The sequence below is a fragment of the Monodelphis domestica genome, chromosome 1 (genome assembly GCF_027887165.1).
Source record: "Monodelphis domestica isolate mMonDom1 chromosome 1, mMonDom1.pri, whole genome shotgun sequence".
In the NCBI taxonomy this organism is placed as follows: Eukaryota; Metazoa; Chordata; class Mammalia; order Didelphimorphia; family Didelphidae; genus Monodelphis; species Monodelphis domestica.
The window spans coordinates 19660643-19678142 of NC_077227.1; the positions used below are offsets into that span (position 1 = coordinate 19660643).

At 49.1% G+C, this 17500-nt stretch overlaps 1 protein-coding gene across 2 annotated transcripts in view; it reads left to right on the forward strand.

Moving 5' to 3' along the window:
• The window catches only part of BICC1 (BicC family RNA binding protein 1), a 207297-nt gene that overhangs the window by 185693 nt on the left and 4104 nt on the right, over positions 1-17500 (forward strand). Inside the window, exons 16-21 of one of the 2 annotated variants that reach the window (XM_007478337.2) lie at positions 1549-1588; positions 2456-2610; positions 2814-2970; positions 5909-6069; positions 11017-11116; positions 14949-15028. In XM_007478337.2, coding sequence (XP_007478399.1) covers positions 1549-1588; positions 2456-2610; positions 2814-2970; positions 5909-6069; positions 11017-11116; positions 14949-15004 — 669 coding nt within the window. In that variant the 3' untranslated portion in view covers positions 15005-15028. The remainder of the gene's footprint in view (positions 1-1548; positions 1589-2455; positions 2611-2813; positions 2971-5908; positions 6070-11016; positions 11117-14948; positions 15029-17500) is intronic. The other variant, XM_001363815.4, reaches the window with a different exon arrangement.

Here is a 17500-nt window from a genome sequence, read left to right on the forward strand (position 1 = left end):
TGTGGTGAATGCGCCTTGTGTCTCCCTTTCTTCTCTCTCACCTACTCTGCATGGGTGGGCAGAGATCGAATTCTGCCATTTTTGGCCCCAAAGAGGAGCAAGGTCAGGGAGGGGATGTGCCCCCACAGGCTCTAGCAACTGTCAGGATATTGCTGTATGAATCCTCGAGAACAAGACTGTGGGTCTCGCTGGGCCACCCCACCAGGAGTGTAGAGTCAGATTGTTACTTACTTGTACTTCTTGGTGACTGGACCAGACAGCTGGCACATCAGTTCTATTTGGGGGAGTTTTAAGGGTTTGTGAAGGTGAGAGAGTCGTGTGCTCTGTCCCATTCACCATATTGCTTTTCAACGTGGAAATGCCAACGAGAATCCATAAAGCAAAGGGCCATAACGGCCAAGCCTGATGGGACATTCGAGTTCACTGAGTCAGAGGCCCAGCGAGGGTCGGCAGCCGCCCCAGGTGGCCACCCCAGTCCCTCTCCATCCCATTTGCAGGCCTCCCCCCCCCCCCAGGACGCTGCTGGGAGAGGGCCTGGAGAGACGAGCACACGGAGCCCGAGTCATTCCTTGAGTCAATATTTACCCAGCACCTGGCGAAGGCCAAATAGAATTCGGAGTCTGATTGTTTAATATCATCTAATGTCACTGCACGTTGGAGTCCAAGAATATTACTGTTTGATTTAATAATGCCACCAGGAGCAATCCAGAAACCAGGCACGGCCCGTGACCAGATAATGAATCAAATCTTTCTCTGCTCAGAAAGGGCGACGGGGAGGACGGGGAGGACAAAATATTATGGACCTTCCCAGACGTGGTCACTCGCAGCAACTGGTCCTTTTCTTTATGTTTTCTTCATTATTTAGCTAGGAGAGGCTTTAGTTTTGATGATGGAGGAGAGGAGACGGGGAGAATTTGCCAGCTATAATTACAGAACGAGATTTAATCAACAGAAATCAAACTTATTTAAAAAACTCTCCACTGTGATCTGGGCTTAAAAATTCATTCTTTGGAAAGGCGGGCCCAGATCCGCGGCATCATCCGTATCGGACACAAGAAGTCCTTTTTGAATGATCGGCTTCCGGGGAGGAGGGCAGGGATTTGGGCCAGAATCGTAGAGCTTTCGGACGTTAGCCTGCGAGCTTGAGGCACTGGTCTTTGGCGTAGGCTTTCCCTGGTGCATGAAATAGTCATCATAAATGGCATTTTTTTAAATTCAAGGAAATAAGTGGACTCTGTGCTGCCTCCTTGGAAATTCAGAGAGCTGTTTATTGCCCAAACAAGACGGTTTTCTCCAGCAGAACCCAAGCTCTTGGGGAAGAGGACTGTTGTATTTCTGTCCCTAGTTCCTAGGGGCGGGCGCATAGTAGGTGCTTCATCCCTGCTTATCCATGGATTGTACGGAGAGGCTTCAGACTTTCTGTTGTTCTCCGGATCTTCGACATTTATCCCTCCAGACTTCAACGTGCTGGAGCTCAAACCTTTATTTTAGAGTGTGAGCATTGGGGAAAGCAGAAGAAAAGAGTTTTCTTTTTGTTTCACGTTTTAGGCATTTGACTATGAAGAGAAGAAGCTGCTAGCCACCAAAGGTACGTCATACGTCAGTCTCCTACGAAATGCCTCTGTTGATTTATCGTGCAGCCCAGAAACAGACTTTCCACCGCCCGTAGTAGACTCACTTTGCCCATACTGGGAAGTTTATTTGACCTAAAATTGGGAAAAAAAAGAACAAAAGAAAAAATAATTGGCCCAAGTTGTGGGAAGTCTGTAATGGCCTAATGAAGGATTAAAATTAAATGGCTAAGGCTTTTTGGTCCTGAAATGAGTCCTGACTCATGATGTGGCATCCTTGTGACCCTGGCTGCGTCACCTCACCTCTTTGGGCCTTGGTTTCCCCATCTGTAAAAATGAGGGGACCAGACTTCATGACCAACAAGGTCTCTTCTCTGATTCTGTGATCCTTGTTATTAAAGCAATAACATATATTCATTGTGTTCATTACAATTTTAATTTCTTGTAACATAAAATAATTATATGTAATAATTTATATAGTCTAAATATATAGAATTATAATACAATCAAATTACACTTAACATGGCTTCTGGAAAAAATACTCATTAACATTTTTTTTGGACTTGTTTTCAATATGGAAAGCATTAAAGATGGCTTTTCCATGATGGCTAGTGATGCATAAAGGCAGCTGGTGGTTTGGTGGATAGATCACAGGACCCAGAGTCAGAAGACCTGAGTTCAAGCCACTCACATCTGTCTCCCTCAGTTTCCTCATCTGTAAAACGGGGATAAAAATGGCGCCCACCTCCCAAGGTGGCCGTGAGGACCACAGAATATGTGCCGGATAAATGCCGGTTATTCTTACTCTTGTGGTCCTCCTTAAAGCCGACCCCTGAGGCGTGTGTAATCAGTCTCGCCATGTTCTCTTCCTCCCTTCCCCAAAGCCATGTTGAAGAAGCCGGTGGTGACGGAGGTGAGGACGCCCACCAACACGTGGAGCGGCCTGGGCTTCTCCAAGTCCATGCCTGCGGAGACCATCAAGGAGCTGCGGAGGGCCAACCACGTCTACTACAAGCCCACGATGCGCACGACCTACGAGGTGAGCCGGCTCGGACGTCTGCCTCGGGTCTGGCCGGCCGTGGTGGGAGGGTCCTCTTGGGGGACGACATCCTTCCTCCATGGCGGCCTCACCCCTACCAGAGGGGGCTTTCAGTGGAGTGGCCTTCGGTGGCCTGTCCCTGCTCCTTCCCTCCCCCATTAATGTGTTCGCCGCTGTCCTTCTCTGGACTCTTTTGCTGGCAGGGATCATCGATGTCTCTCTCACGGTCCAACAGTCGCGAACACCTGGGAAGCGGGAGTGAATCTGAGAACTGGAGAGACCGGAACGGAATCGGACCTGCAGCTCACAGTGAATTTGCAGCTTCTCTCGGGAGCCCCAAACGCAAGCAAAACAAATCCAGTGAGTTCCCGCTTTCCTGGGCAGAAGGAAGGACTTCCTCGGGTTTCGGGGCTTCCTGTGTCTCATATTCGGGTTTTCTTCTTCACCGTCTTTCCGGACGGCCCGAGACCGTGTCTTGGCGTCCGTCTTCAGGGGGAATCGTTTTAGCTTCATCGAGCTCCGGCGTTTCTCCAAACTTTACAAGAAAATCTGTTCTGTTCGCTTTTCTTCCGCCTCCTTCCCCGGCCATCTTCCTTCTGTTGTTTCCTTTTCAGAGAATCTACGGTTACGAAGGCTCTCTTTGGTTCGGTATTTTCCTGGTTAGATTTGTTGGTTTCTTCCTTACATTCTCTAACCTCTATATTGAGTTGATATTTTTCTTTAACCCTCGATTGCTTTTCCGAACAATTTGGACATTTTCAGAATTGCTCCATTTGTTTTTAACCAGGGCAGGGCAAGGGCTTCTCCCACAGAGTTAAGGGACTTGCCCAAGGTCACACTAGCCAGGAAGTGATGAAGCCAGATTTGGATCTACCCTCCATAGGACCTGGTGCTCTCTCCGCTGAGCCACCTGGCTGCCCCTACTCTGTTCTTGTTTGAGGGAGCTCGTGCAATTTATTGTAATATCTTCATGTTCCTTATTAGATTTTCACTAAAGTTACCTTTATTTTGAAGCGTTTGCCCCCTGAGATGGCTCTTCTCTGAGTTCTTGTTTCTTCTTTGCTCTCTGCTTCTGTCTGCGTCATTTACTGGTGATTGTTCTTTGGTCCTGGGACCTGCAGATTAATCATCACGTCCCCACCTGGCTTGTAAAGCCCTTTGCAGCCTCATCCCCTCCCACCTTCCCCTATGGATCCCCTTCTCCAGACGTGACAGTACTAGACCAATGGCTTTGTAGCTTCCATTTCCTTTAAAAATCCCTTCCTTTCTCTTGACTGCCTCAGCTTTCTCCAATGGAAACCGGAGAAATAACTAACGCATGAACCAACAGAAACAAAGGCCCTGGGCTTGTCCAAATAGTCAGTGGTGGCGCTCTTGGGGAAGTAATAGACCTGAAAACTAAGCTGGTGCTCATTGATGGGGTCGGTGAGTGGAGCAGAAAGTCATCACCAGTGAGAAATGGCCCCTGGGGAAAGGTCCGCCATATTGGTGTGCCTTGTAGTTGGCTCTTGGAAAGCACCCATGGCTGTGGGTCAATTGAAGTGGGATTCCTGGAGCAGACATGAGTTCGGAGTGTCTGGGGACAGCCTAGAGAGTGTTTGGCTTGGCCTTTCCTAAGATGACAACAACATGGCAGAGTCTTAGAACATGGAGCAATGGGTGGAAGCTTCAGAGAGCCTGGCTGTAGCTCAGTGCCACGGAGGTATACCTACTCCCAACATAACAGCACTTTTCAAAGTGGCCTCTGTGCTCCAGGAGGGCCAGGCTTCTTCTTCACTGAAGATCTGTTGATTGGGTAGATTGTTGGGATTCTGGTCAGGCCTGGTTGGGCCAGAGGCCCCCGAGGGCCCTTCTGCCTCAGTTCTGGGATCTGAACTCCTTCACTCTTGTTTCGAACTTTGGGAGGGCACACTTAAAAGTGTCCAGCACTAATTAATTCAGTAGGCACCTACGATGGGTCAGGTACAGTGCCAGGCCCTGAAAACACAAAGATAAGAATGAAGCTGTTGCCCCCACCTGCAAGAGTTTATTCCTTTGGAGAGCAATAATGTGTGTAAAGATATGTTGACACAATCTATATGCAAAGCAAATATAAATTAATTTTAGATTGAGGGATGGAACAAGAACTGGACATAGCGGTAGACAGTGGCGCCCACTTGGTCTTGAGGGAAGCTCTGTATTCTGAGAAGTAGAGGGGGTAAGTGAGTGCATTCCAGGCATAGGGGACACTTTGTACAAAGGCCTGGAGATGGGAACCTAGGACTAGAGCTGGAAGGGGCCCGAGGTCATAGAGTCCAAGCTCCTTGTTTTAGAGATGGGAAAATCAAGGTCTGGAGAAGGGAAGGTATGTTTGTAGGAAACATCCACAGCAGGATTTGAACTGATAACTCTAAAGCCAGTGTTCCCTTGCAGGGAAGAGCAAGTGAACCCCAGTGTTGGAACACAGAGTCTGTGTAGCAGGGCAGCCTGCAGAGGTGGCTGGGGCCTCAGTATTGGGCTTTTGAGGTCAAATGGGAGTTTGCATTTTATCCTAAAAGCAGCCAGCAAGTGATGTGTCTAGACTTGTTGCTGTTCAGCCATTTGTAGTGCTGATTCTTTATTTACACCTTTATTTTCTGCCCCAGTAACAAATTAGACAGAAGGGCAGTCAGGGCTAGGATATGGAGGTTAGGTGACTTGTCCAGGGTCACACAGCTAGGAAGAGAGGCCAGATTTGAACTTGAGTCTTCCTGACTTCCTCTGTGCCACCCAGCTGCCCTGGGTTAGACCTAAAGGAATACTATTTGTCAGCTTTGTAGATGACACAACTGTCTGTCCATCAGGTGTGTCTTGGGGACAAAGTAGGTAGCTTCTGATGCTCTGAGATTTCCTGGACCCCAGGGAGAGTGAGGTTGGGTCGTGCCTTATGGTTTTGCCTCCAGGGCAGCCCCCACTTCAGCGTCACCTGGACTTTTTTCTTCCAAACCCATCTTTTAGTTAAATTCAAATGAAAGAATGAGGGTTTCGAATCTTGGTGAGAATATGATTAATTATCACAACTGAAGATGCCTCGAGGCTGGATTCCCGGCCCCCAAGGTACCCTTTTAATTGACGAGAACTTACCATAAGCAGCACCCGCTAATGAAAAGCCAGCCACCGGGGGGTCACGGCTTTCTGGGCGCCAGCAGGCCGGTGCTCTTGTCAGCTGGACAAGGGGAGGGGAGGAGAAGCATGTGGGTGATTATTATGTGCAATTAAAGCGTCTTTGAATGCCCAGGTACTTAATCTCAACCCATCCTGTCTCTCTCTGGCCTCCTAGCCGAACACTATCTCAGCAGCAGCAATTACATGGACTGCATTTCTTCGCTGACTGGAAGCAATGGCTGCAGCTTGAACAGCTCCCTCAAGGGCTCCGACCTCCCTGAACTCTTCAGCAAGCTTGGCCTGGGTAAATACACCGACGTGTTCCAGCAGCAGGAGGTCAGTCACTTTTTTGGTCCTACTTATGTCTAAAACATTGGAATATTTTGTAGATGCATGTTTAAATATATATCATTTGGGAGCAGTTGCTTGATCCAGTAGTCGGAGAGCCAGGCCTAGAGATGGAAGGTCCTAGGTTCAAATCTGGCCTCAGACACTTCCCAGCTGGATGACCCTGGGCAAGTCACTTAACCCCCATTGCCTAGCCCTTACCAATCTTCTGCCTTGGAACCAATACACAGTATTGACTCCAAGATGGAAGGTAAGGGTTTAAATTTAAAAAAAAAAAAGAGTTGTTACTAAGGCAAAAAGAGTTTCACAAAAAATTGAAAATAAATACGTATCATCACCCCCTATAGAAGGCCCTTGAAGACAGGAACTAGTTCAATTTTTTCTGCATATCACCAGCTCCTTGCACATGGTAGGAGCTTAATCAGTGCCTGGCTAGTGAGATAGGTCACAGGTTCTTGACTTTCCATTGGTGGCCTGGCCAAGCCCATGGACACAGAATGTTTTAAATGGAATGAAACACATGGGTTTACCAAGGAAAACAAAAACTAAGTAAAAGAAAGATGTCCTTCCCTCCCTTCACTCCCCTCACCCCCTCACAGAGACCAGGCACTCCAGACCTGCTCCAGGAAGAGCCGCCATCTTCCCTTTAGTGTACCAGGTGGTCAGAGATGTCCCTTTTTAAAATTGATTACTGGCCAAACGTAAGAGGTCTGGCAGGAGAGTCCACCGTGTCCCTCCCCCACTGGCTTCCTTCCTAGTGGGGAGAAAGACCTTTAGAAGTCCCAAATGCTCTCTACAAACAGGCACCAGTCCTTGCCCTCAAGGAGCCAACATTGTGCTAGGGGGGGAACAATACAAAGATTGGTGACCACAAAATATATATGAAATCAATTCAGATTAACCTGGGAGGGGAGGGGAAAATGAGCATGAATAAGTGGGAGTTTCAAGAAGGCCTCTTCCAGAGGTGGTGAGGAAGAGCCGTCTAGGCACAGGAGACCTGCTGTACAAAGGTATGGTGGTAGGAGATTGTCATGTAAGTGATCTGGTTTTCTGAGACACAAAGTATCTGAAGGGGCATGATGTACACTGAGCTGGGGAAAGTAGCCTGGGGCCAGATTGTGGAGGCCTTTAGAGGGGCCCCATTTATATTTTATACAAGAAGAATCCCCTGAAACTTGTAGTAGGACCAATGTCTTTTCTCCACTGTCTGGGATAGTTTCTAAATCCTCTGGGTCAAAATGGCACCAAATTCCACCTGACTTGAATCTTTGACCAGATTCGTGGGCTGTGGGTCATTTTCTAATGAGGTCCTCAGAAGGGCCTGAGGGCCATCGGGCACTCCCCACTTTGTCGTGTGGGCAGATCTTGGCAAAACCATTCATCCAAAGAGTGTGGGCAGAGTGTTTGTGGCACCTCTGCTCTTCTGGCCTTACAAACAGGGCCAAAGTTTTGTTCAGACACAGCTGGTTTTGTCATTTTGTTTCTAAGAGAATAACTGACTGAGTCAGCAATGCCCAGCTGTGTGCTTCCCAGTAAGAAAGCCTAGCTTTTTATGGCCAGACTTTGTGCCACAAATTTTGTTCGTGGTTACATTGCCCAATAAATTATTAAATTTAATTTCTCGGGCTTTTTTCCTTTCTTTGTTAGAGAAAGAAGGTTTTATGTAGAATGTGTTACATCTTAGGGGCTGTTGGCTAAATGTTTTCCCCCAGGAAATCTTTATTTGTCAGAGCCCAGCTCACCCAAGATTCTCAGAGATGACTAACGCTTTCATCATTGCCCTTTAAAACTTGACCCCTATACAGGGTTTCTGAGATTCTTTCTAGATTTAAAATTCAGTCTTGTGGTCATAGGATTCTTCTCTCTCTGGGCTGAGTAGGGAGGGATTTCTTATAGGGGAAATTCAGGTGAAACCATTATGAAGGAGACTTTCAATGTTGTAGAATGATTTTCTGGGCTTCTCTCATCTTCTCTTGTCTTCTTTTGTCTTATCTTTCCCCTTTACAACTGGAACGCACATGAGTCTTACCCGACTCAGGGATACCTTAAGCCTGTGCCTTTAATCGGTGTCATCCGCTCTTTGCAGGGGTCGTGGCTGCGACCATACCCTTGGTCTTTGGACCTTCCGATGCGGAGGCTACAAGAAAACGTAATAGAATCCGAATCAGGCGTACAGAACGCTATGAGCTATCTTCCAGATCTTGTGCGCCATCTTGGCTCCCAGGCCTGAAGTTTTTGGTTTGCTCGTGTCGGTCTCGGTCTCCTTGGTGGGAACGGGCTGCACGATGTCTTTCCACTCAAAGCTCTGGGCAATGAGCTCTGTTTGTTGTTCTGCTGCAGAACCAGGCTCCAATGAGAAAGTAACGGGTCTTGCATAGAATATTGTTGCTAGCCCTTTTACTGGATTGTGGCACCAGACCTCATTTTAGGGCACCCATACATGGTCCAGATGTTTCTTCTGAGTTTATGACAGGCGCAAGCTTCAAAGAAACAAAAACCATGTAAATAGGAATTAAGAAATCCCCTTCATATCTAGAGCGAAGAACACCCCACCAACCTGATGTAGGGACTTATTGGTAATGCTGATGGTCTCTTTTTGCCCCCTTTCTCCCAGGTTCTGTTCTAGAGAAGCTAGAATAGAAAAGAAATGCCTGTGCTTTGCTACGGGTCTATTGTCAATCCATTTATATGCTCTTGAATTCAGGGGCATTGCTTGCCCACTGATAGGGTCATTGCATTTCTTCTCCTTGAGGAAGGCTGGCTTCATGTTCCTTTTATCTTATCCTCATCATTTAAATCAAGTTATCAAAAACAATTTCTCCTCCAGCCATGAAAATTGGAGGTTGTTAACCTGGTCTCAGTATCAGCCTATTGATAGGAATGAGAGGCATGTGAACAGTTTGGAAATCATCTGGTTTTCTCTTGCCATGGATGTTTTGGTTGAACTTGAGAGAGCACCTTTATTTTTATTATTACCACAGAATATCCCATTACACCTTCATAGAACAAACTAGCATATAAGCTAGTAGATAGCATTATAACCATCTTTACGTGAAAGCAGAAGGCATGCTGAAAGAAGTCTTCACTTGGCAATAAGCAGATTAGATAAACTAGGATCTAGAAAAGAACATGAAAAGGATCATATCTGAATTGTACCCTTGTTGTTGAATTAAGTCAACTCCGCCATCTTGGATTATGAGAGTCTTAAATCTGGAGAGTTCACCATAAAGTCTGAAGAACAAGAAAGTTCTTGGCAAAGCTTTTGTTTTATAAGTCACATAACTTATTTTTAAACATTTTGGTAAGGCAGTTAGTTAGATCCTTTTCTATCCAGAAATTATTTAAAACTAATTATAGAGTAATAATGGGTTCATAAACGTGTTCCATTCACATGTCATTAGCAAAACAAAAATATTTGCATTTTGCTTTATAAGTTTTACTGGTCATTATTGAGCATGCCAGGAACAGGTTGGTGGTTTAGCATTAGCCACTGATGCGCTTTCATGGAGATAGCCATAAGTTGCTATGAGCAGCTTTTTAATCTTTTCCTTCTTCCTTTTCATTTTCCCATCAGTATGACTGTGACTTACTTTGTTGTAAAAATTATTTGTAACAAATACTTCTATAGTCTTCTCTTCTTCTTTCTTTTTTATTTTATTCTCCCTCTGGAGAAGAGCAGAAAGATGCTTTTATTTAGGTCTTAGACAAGAAGTACCCAATAGTACTTGCAACCCCTGGAATTGGATGGAGACTGAGACAGCCCAGAACAAGTGTTCGATAACTTGTTTAAAGATAGCCTTTGTTGCTCCAGTTTATTCCTACCCAGTTAATTTTTCAAAAATCAACCAACAGTGGGCATAATCAGATCATAGATCTTGGATACCTCTCCGTCAGTTGTATGACCCTAATGATACAGGTCATTTGCTGCAGCAGATCTGTTCCTTCTCAGGTTTTCATCAAGGATACCCTAAAAGTGTACATAAACCATTTTCATGAAGATTACCATCAACTCTATCGATACCTCAGTCCAGCTGTTCAGTTCTCTCAGGATGGTAGCGGCCAAAGTCTCTCAATAATTCTCTTCTGGAAATATTCTCTACAGTGTATCTGTTGCACCAAAAATCCAGGGTTAAACTCTTTTTCAGAAACATCTCTTAGACCATTTCTCCTTGACACTTAAATCATTCGATCTCCAGGAGAACATTCTCTCTGGCCTTTCCCCTTGTGTGTCTCCCTGTCTCTCTCCAGCCATGACAGTTTGACAGTCCCCACAATGATGGTTAAACTCGCTCTTCCCAAATTCCATTCTTTCTTTAAAATATGCTAACAGCATCCAAAGCTTCTGTGGGATGGGATAGTGAATCTGGGTGCACGTGTTAGAAACTTAGCCTCACAGAAGGTGGTCAGTAAATACCCCTCCCATGGCCACTTTCACGTCCATAGCCCTGAGGGGCAAGCACGTTGCCTTTGCCCAGAGGTCATCGTCATGGTTTCCCTAGAATCTCCCCATTGAGGGTTAAGCCCGCGTGGGCATCGCCAAGCAAGGTGCCCCAGCTACCCAAGGGGACCTCTCTCCTTATTGCCTTTGGAGCCAATGGAGTGACTGGAGTGCTGGCTGGGGAGGGAGGATGCTGCCTCAGACATGTGCCCGCTGGGTGGCTCAACCTTTCTTACCTCTGATCTCTTTGCCCATTAAGGAAAGACCGTTGGCCCCACTGATCTCTAAAATCTATGATTCTGTGAACCCTCTGGATGCTTATTTCCTCTTTTATGAAATGTCTGCCTTCAGGGAGCTTCTGTTCTATTACAGAAGCATCATCTCCCTTTTAACTATATCTAAAGAGAATAGAAGGGAATTTGGGAGAAGGCCAGGGATGCGCTGGCCCCTGCAGTCAGTCTTTATTGGGCTGAATCTTTTTCTTTTTCTGCCTCTAGATTGATCTTCAGACATTCCTCACCCTTACAGATCAGGATTTAAAGGAACTGGGGATCACAACTTTTGGGGCCAGAAGGAAAATGCTGCTCGCCATCTCAGGTAACTATGAGAAAGCTGCAGGCTCCCAGGATGCCCCTAGACCTGGGACGCCATTGATACGGGTCCAGATGACCACTGTCAGCGCCTGGCCGTTCTCTGGGGAGCCTCGCGGTATCGGCTGTCCAGATTTGGAGCTCACAGAACAGGTGCTGGCACGTGGCCGATTCTCTGCCATCGTCATTGCCTTCTGGTCTGCAGTTGTTTATGAAGCGTTACGTGCCAAGAGAACCCCCAAACCCCGAAATCTAAGCACTTGTCTTTAAAAGTGTGACTCCTCAGAGATCTCCTCAGAAAGGAGAATGGCAGGTGTGGGAAACGTGTCTGTCTGTCAAAGCTTTTCCTGGTGGCTCTTTGGTGTCCTGGGCAGCGACTTCAGGAAGTAGGTTTCTTTACAGACGGTAGGCTTCCTCATCTCACCAAACAGAGGTTATTGCTGTCCGAGACCTTAGGAAAAGGTCCTGGGGACGTCTTGGGACTCGACAGAGACGGGAGTCCAAAAGCTTCGTGTTTGGGGGTTCTGGGGTACAGAGGGGAATTGCAGGAGGGGGACGGTGTCCGGTGGGCAGTCACACAAGGCAGGGAGAGAATGTCTTTCAGAAATATCCCATGAGAATCTGGCCTCCACCTTAGAGAATTGAGTCTGGCCTCAACCAGTGCCACAAAAGGGGCTGTTTTGTTGTCTTGTTTGGGGGGCTGGAATGGGATTTGATGGCAAGTCTAGAGGGGCCCTGTAGGGAAGGTCTGCAGGGATGTTAATTCCCGAGTCAGAGGCCACTTTTCCAAGATTTCCACATGAAAGTCTTGAGGTTGGAGGTTCTTTGTAAGTCTCCACCTAGGAGCTCCTTCCTCCCCAAAGGAAGAGAGGAAAACCCCAACAGCCGTTCCGTGGGGACCATCTTCCTCTTCAAATACTGCTCTTGATGTGAAGTGGAATCCCCGCCTGAACCACCTGGCCCCAGCTTGGGCTCTTGACCCGCTGGAAGAGTCTCCCAGCCATTGGGCTCAGCCGATAGTACAAAGTGTCTGCTTTGTGCTGAGCACGGTAGGGCTGGCTATGCAACAAGCATGTCCATCAACCCGGTTCCTTAAATGGGATCAGCACCAGGGAGGAGAGGTTCAAGCTGTAAGGAGTGGAAAGAGTCCAAGGAACTGGGTTCCAGTCCTGATTTGGATGCTAGCTTTGTGAGGATGGACAGGTCACCTGCGGAATGAGGGGTCTGGACTAGATGGCCTGGGAGGCCTTTTCCGTGGCTAGGATGGTGATCCAGTGACGATGGACACTGGCCTGGGGGTTGGGGTGTCTGGGTTCTCACTCCCTCCTCAGCCCCTTCCCCTGTGATCCAGTGACGATGGACACTGGCCTGGGGGTTGGGGTGTCTGGGTTCTCACTCCCTCCTCAGCCCCTTCCCCTGTGATCCAGTGACGATGGACACTGGCCTGGGGGTTGGGGTGTCTGGGTTCTCACTCCCTCCTCAGCCCCCTCCCCTGTGATCCAGTGACGATGGACACTGGCCTGGGGGTTGGGGTGTCTGGGTTCTCACTCCCTCTTCAGCCCCCTCCCCTGTGATCCAGGGACGATGGACACTGGCCTGGGGGTTGGGGTGTCTGGGTTCTCACTCCCTCCTCAGCCCCCTCCCCTGTGATCCAGTGACGATGGACACTGGCCTGGGGGTTGGGGTGTCTGGGTTCTCACTCCCTCCTCAGCCCCCTCCCCTGTGATCCAGTGACGATGGACACTGGCCTGGGGGTTGGGGTGTCTGGGTTCTCACTCCCTCCTCAGCCCCCTCCCCTGTGATCCAGGGACGATGGACACTGGCCTGGGGGTTGGGGTGTCTGGGTTCTCACTCCCTCCTCAGCCCCCTCCCCTGTGATCCAGTGACGATGGACACTGGCCTGGGGGTTGGGGTGTCTGGGTTCTCACTCCCTCCTCAGCCCCCTCCCCTGTGATCCAGTGACGATGGACACTGGCCTGGGGGTTGGGGTGTCTGGGTTCTCACTCCCTCCTCAGCCCCCTCCCCTGTGATCCAGTGACGATGGACACTGGCCTGGGGGTTGGGGTGTCTGGGTTCTCACTCCCTCCTCAGCCCCCTCCCCTGTGATCCAGTGACGATGGACACTGGCCTGGGGGTTGGGGTGTCTGGGTTCTCACTCCCTCCTCAGCCCCCTCCCCTGTGATCCAGTGATGATGGACACTGGCCTGGGGGTTGGGGTGTCTGGGTTCTCACTCCCTCCTCAGCCCCCTCCCCTGTGATCCAGTGATGATGGACACTGGCCTGGGGGTTGGGGTGTCTGGGTTCTCACTCCCTCCTCAGCCCCCTCCCCTGTGATCCAGGGACGATGGACACTGGCCTGGGGGTTGGGGTGTCTGGGTTCTCACTCCCTCCTCAGCCCCCTCCCCTGTGAAATAAAAGGATTAGGCTGTGTCTGTGCTTCTCTGAAAGCATTCGGTCATTCCATAGTATGGCGTATTCATCAGCACTTCAGCCTTGGGAAAATGGTGTTGTCCTTTTATTGGAGGGGGAAGAAAAAACCCACAGAACACGCAGACTCCTCTCTCGGGATGTCCTGTCTGGCCGTGGACAGCTCTCCTTCTGACTTCTTTGGGGGTTTGGAATAAGCCTAAGGAGCCCCTAAGAGGAGCCCTTGAACAGAAATGAGCTGCGTAAATGGGGCGAGTGCCCGGCTCTCACCCTTTATCACTCGGGAAGGCTCGATAACGCCTTAAAATCCAGTGAAGCTCAGTCCATACAGCGTCTCTGCTGCTCCTAATGCACCGGCTCGGCCCAGCCGCCCTGTGGCATAAGCCAGAGAAGCGGGGGACCCCACCATATTCCTTTGGTTGATGAGAGGGACTCTGAAAGTGTTTGCTTCACTTGGTGAAGAACTCCATGGCAAGGCTCTGGGGCTTGGGGGCTGGGAAGTGGCCCCGGATCCTTTCAGAGGCCCCCGTGCCCTCCTCCTGGGCACAGGTTCATGGAAGCGTTCTGTCTTTCCCCAAAGAGACCTTGACTTTTCCGTGGCCCCTGGGAGAGCACTCGGGGTTCCTGTCTTGGGGAGCTCCCCAGGGATGTGCAGAGGTGCTCATCAGCTTCTGGATGGAGTCAAGGGCTCATAGGATGGAGACGCTTCCTTGAGGGGTGACTTGTTTTCCTTGGAGAACCCGCCAACAAACTTAGTGATGCCTTTTGCCCCTTGGCACCGGCACTGGAGCTGCCCTGGGAAACCAGAATCCAAAAGGCTTCTCTGTTCAGTCTGGTCCGTCTGAGAGGAAAGACTTTGTTTCCACTTGATTCAAGGTGGCCATGTTTCCATGTTGACCTTCGATGTAGGAAGCTGGGTGAAATGGAGGGGGGCCATAGGGAGGTCTGGGGTTCTGTGTGATCTTAGGCAAGGCACTTCTCTTGGCCTCAGCTCCCTCTTCTGTAAAAAGAAGTCCCTCCTAGCTCTAAATAGTGTACCTGGTTTAGGGAAGAAAAAAAAAGATTTGGGGCCAGAAGGCCCCCAAAGTATAGATCTCAGGGCAGAAGACTAGTAAGGACTAGGCACTGAAGGTTAAGGGATTTGCCCAGGGTCATGCAGCTAGGAAGTGTCTGAGGCTAGATTTGAACCCAGGAACCTTCTGTTTCTTTTCATACTTTAATTAAAGCCAAAGAGAAGTAAAGCTTTTGTAGCACCATCCTAGCCCACTTAAGTGTCCTTGTAAAATTAAAAGCCGACGTTCTTTAAGACATGGGTAGCCACTGGCCTTCTGCCTAGCTAGGGGCCCAGCGAAAGCTCAGGCTTCCCTCTTCGGCCTCAGTCAGATCTAACATCTCCCGCCCTATTCTTTTAGTTTGTGACTCTGGTCAGATGCGCAACAAGATCCTGAGGGCGGCCAGGATTGTGTGACCTTTGGAAATACAAGGACGAAAGGTTGGTATTCTCCCCCCCTCAGCTTTGCTGGAAACAGAAAAGTAGGAAGGAGTTGCTTTTAAAATGAAGGAAAAAACAGCTGACCCTCAGGGCTTCACCTGCTGTAATCTATCCAGAAGGCTCCCCCCTCCCCGACTTCTGATGCATTGGGGGTTTGAGGATATCGGCGTGGCCGAGCACCTTGAAAAGACGGCCAGCTGGCACTGGCCCGGGTGCTCTCGAAGACCCCAGGGACGAGGCATTTCCTGGCACAATCCTCAAGTTGGCCGACAGTAGTTTGTTCAGATGAGGCCCGTAGTGTCTCTAGTGGACTGCCTTGTTTTCAGGTGCTTCATGCCAGGGGAAGGATGTGGCCAATGGAGAGATGAGTCAAGTTCTCCTTGTGGCCCCCTTTGACTCTCTCCTAATACCCACCTCCAAGCCTCGATCCCAGAGAACTCAATGGAAGCCATTCCCACAAATAAATCCTCCTTGGGGCTAAGGCTCAGGGACACCATGACCTCAGACCTTTGGGCACTGTAGAGTCAACGGCCCCCTGGGCTCTAGAGAAGACAGGAAGCTTGGGCTCTCGTGGGTCTCTGGGAATTAGCCATCTACTCACTTCTATGAGCCTTGGTTTTCCCTTTTTGTCAAGTGCTATGAAGACTAAGGCTAGTGCTTGGAGAGTTCATGATATATTTACTTATTCACACTTTCAGGAGATGCTTCCTAGAGAGGCAGAGTGGGAGAGAGAGAGAGAGAGACAGAGAGAAAGAGAGACAGAGAGAGAGAGAGAGAGAGAGACAGAGAGAGAGAGACAGAGAGAGAGGGGGAGACAGAGACAGAGACAGAGAGAGACAGAGACAGAGACAGAGACACAGAGAGAGACAGAGAGAGAGACGGAGAGAGAGGGAAAGAGAGGAAGAGAGAGACAGAGAGATACACAGAGAGACAGAGAGAGGGAGAGAGAGAGGGGGAGAGAGGGAGACAGAGACAGAGACAGAGAGAGAGGGAGAGAGAGAGATGGAGAGAGAGAGAGACAGAGAGATAGATGGAGAGGCAGAGAGAAAGAGATAGAGGCAGAGAGAGAAGAGACAGAGAGACGTGGAGAGATGGAGAGACAGAGAGGGGGGAAGAGAGAGGGGAGGAAGAAAGAAAAAGGAGAGGGGGAAAAGAGAGAGAAAGAGAAGAGGCAGAGAGAGATTCTTGAATTCAGGAAGATGTGGGACCTTGGACAAGTCACTTTCTTCTATAGAAAGGGAATGCAAAGAGTGGCTACATTATGGCTTGTTACGAGGATCAAATGAGATCATGTATGTTCAGTTCTTTGCATGCTTAGCAGCATGAGCTGTAGTGATTATAACTGAAGTAGACCCTGTGTTCGATGCCCAGGAAGGCCCATTAGAACAGTCTAACATTCTCTGTGCAAATCTGAAGTGGCCTTTATCCCACCATGGCCATTTTTCTGTCAGAACCCTAGACGCTTAGAGGTAGGAGGTACTTCAGAGGGTTTATGACCCCTCCCGCCTTGAGCAAGAAGTCCTTCAACAGTCTCCCCAACAAGGGCTCCCACCTGACTTTGGCTTGCAAAAATCCCCATTGATGAGAAGCTCGCTACCTTCCTCGCAATCCATTCTGGTTCAGCACTCCTTAAACCCGGGTTCCTGCTTCACCATGATGGTGGTTTGGCTTGGGAAGTGAAGGTGGGATTAGCGGTGCCATTTTCTTGAGCTGCATCAGTGGTCCCTCCAGTCCGTGGTTGCCAAGCCCGGGGGGAACTGGAGGAGGAATTGCCGGGCATCTGCACGCCCCTGTCCCTGCCATCTTGTTTGGTGACCTCATTTCGTGCTCTCTGTTGCCTGAGCAAGTCGTGTCTTGCACAGGGGAAGGGTTGCCTCCTTTCAAACGGGCATCCAGCTTGTTGGGATGAGTCAACCACAAAGCTTGCACTAAAGCATTCTTGAATCTAGAGTCGCTATTTATTCCCTGGGCTGGGGAGGGGGAGAATGCCTGAGATTTTTTAAACCATAAAGGAGCTCAAATGGTTGGGGTTCAGAGTGGAGGCCAGTTTTGACTGTAACGGTAGTAAGAAGGCCCCATCCAGAAGAATTCTGCCATCCAGACCCTTGTTTTCTGGTCTCTCTCCTAGAGGCCGGAAGACCAAGGCCAAGGCATGGCCACCTCTGACAGAGCCAGTGAGACCCTGGCCAAGTCATGTCCCCTCTTAGTGCCTTTGGTAGCTCTCTGGAGAGTCCAGATTGCAGAGAGAAGGTGTGAGCCTGGAGGGTGCTCCCTGGAACTTCCCTAGGTGGATGAAATCACCCCGACCCACTCAGGCTTTGGAAACAAGGTCCCCTCCGTGATTCCTGTCTCTGAGGCACCTTTGTCAGATGGCCCCATCGTTGGGTAGAAAGAAATCGCCCAAGTCATTCCGTGAAAAAAATCATAACGTGCTTCATTGAAAGGAGGAACTTTCTCAGCCGGGATTATTTG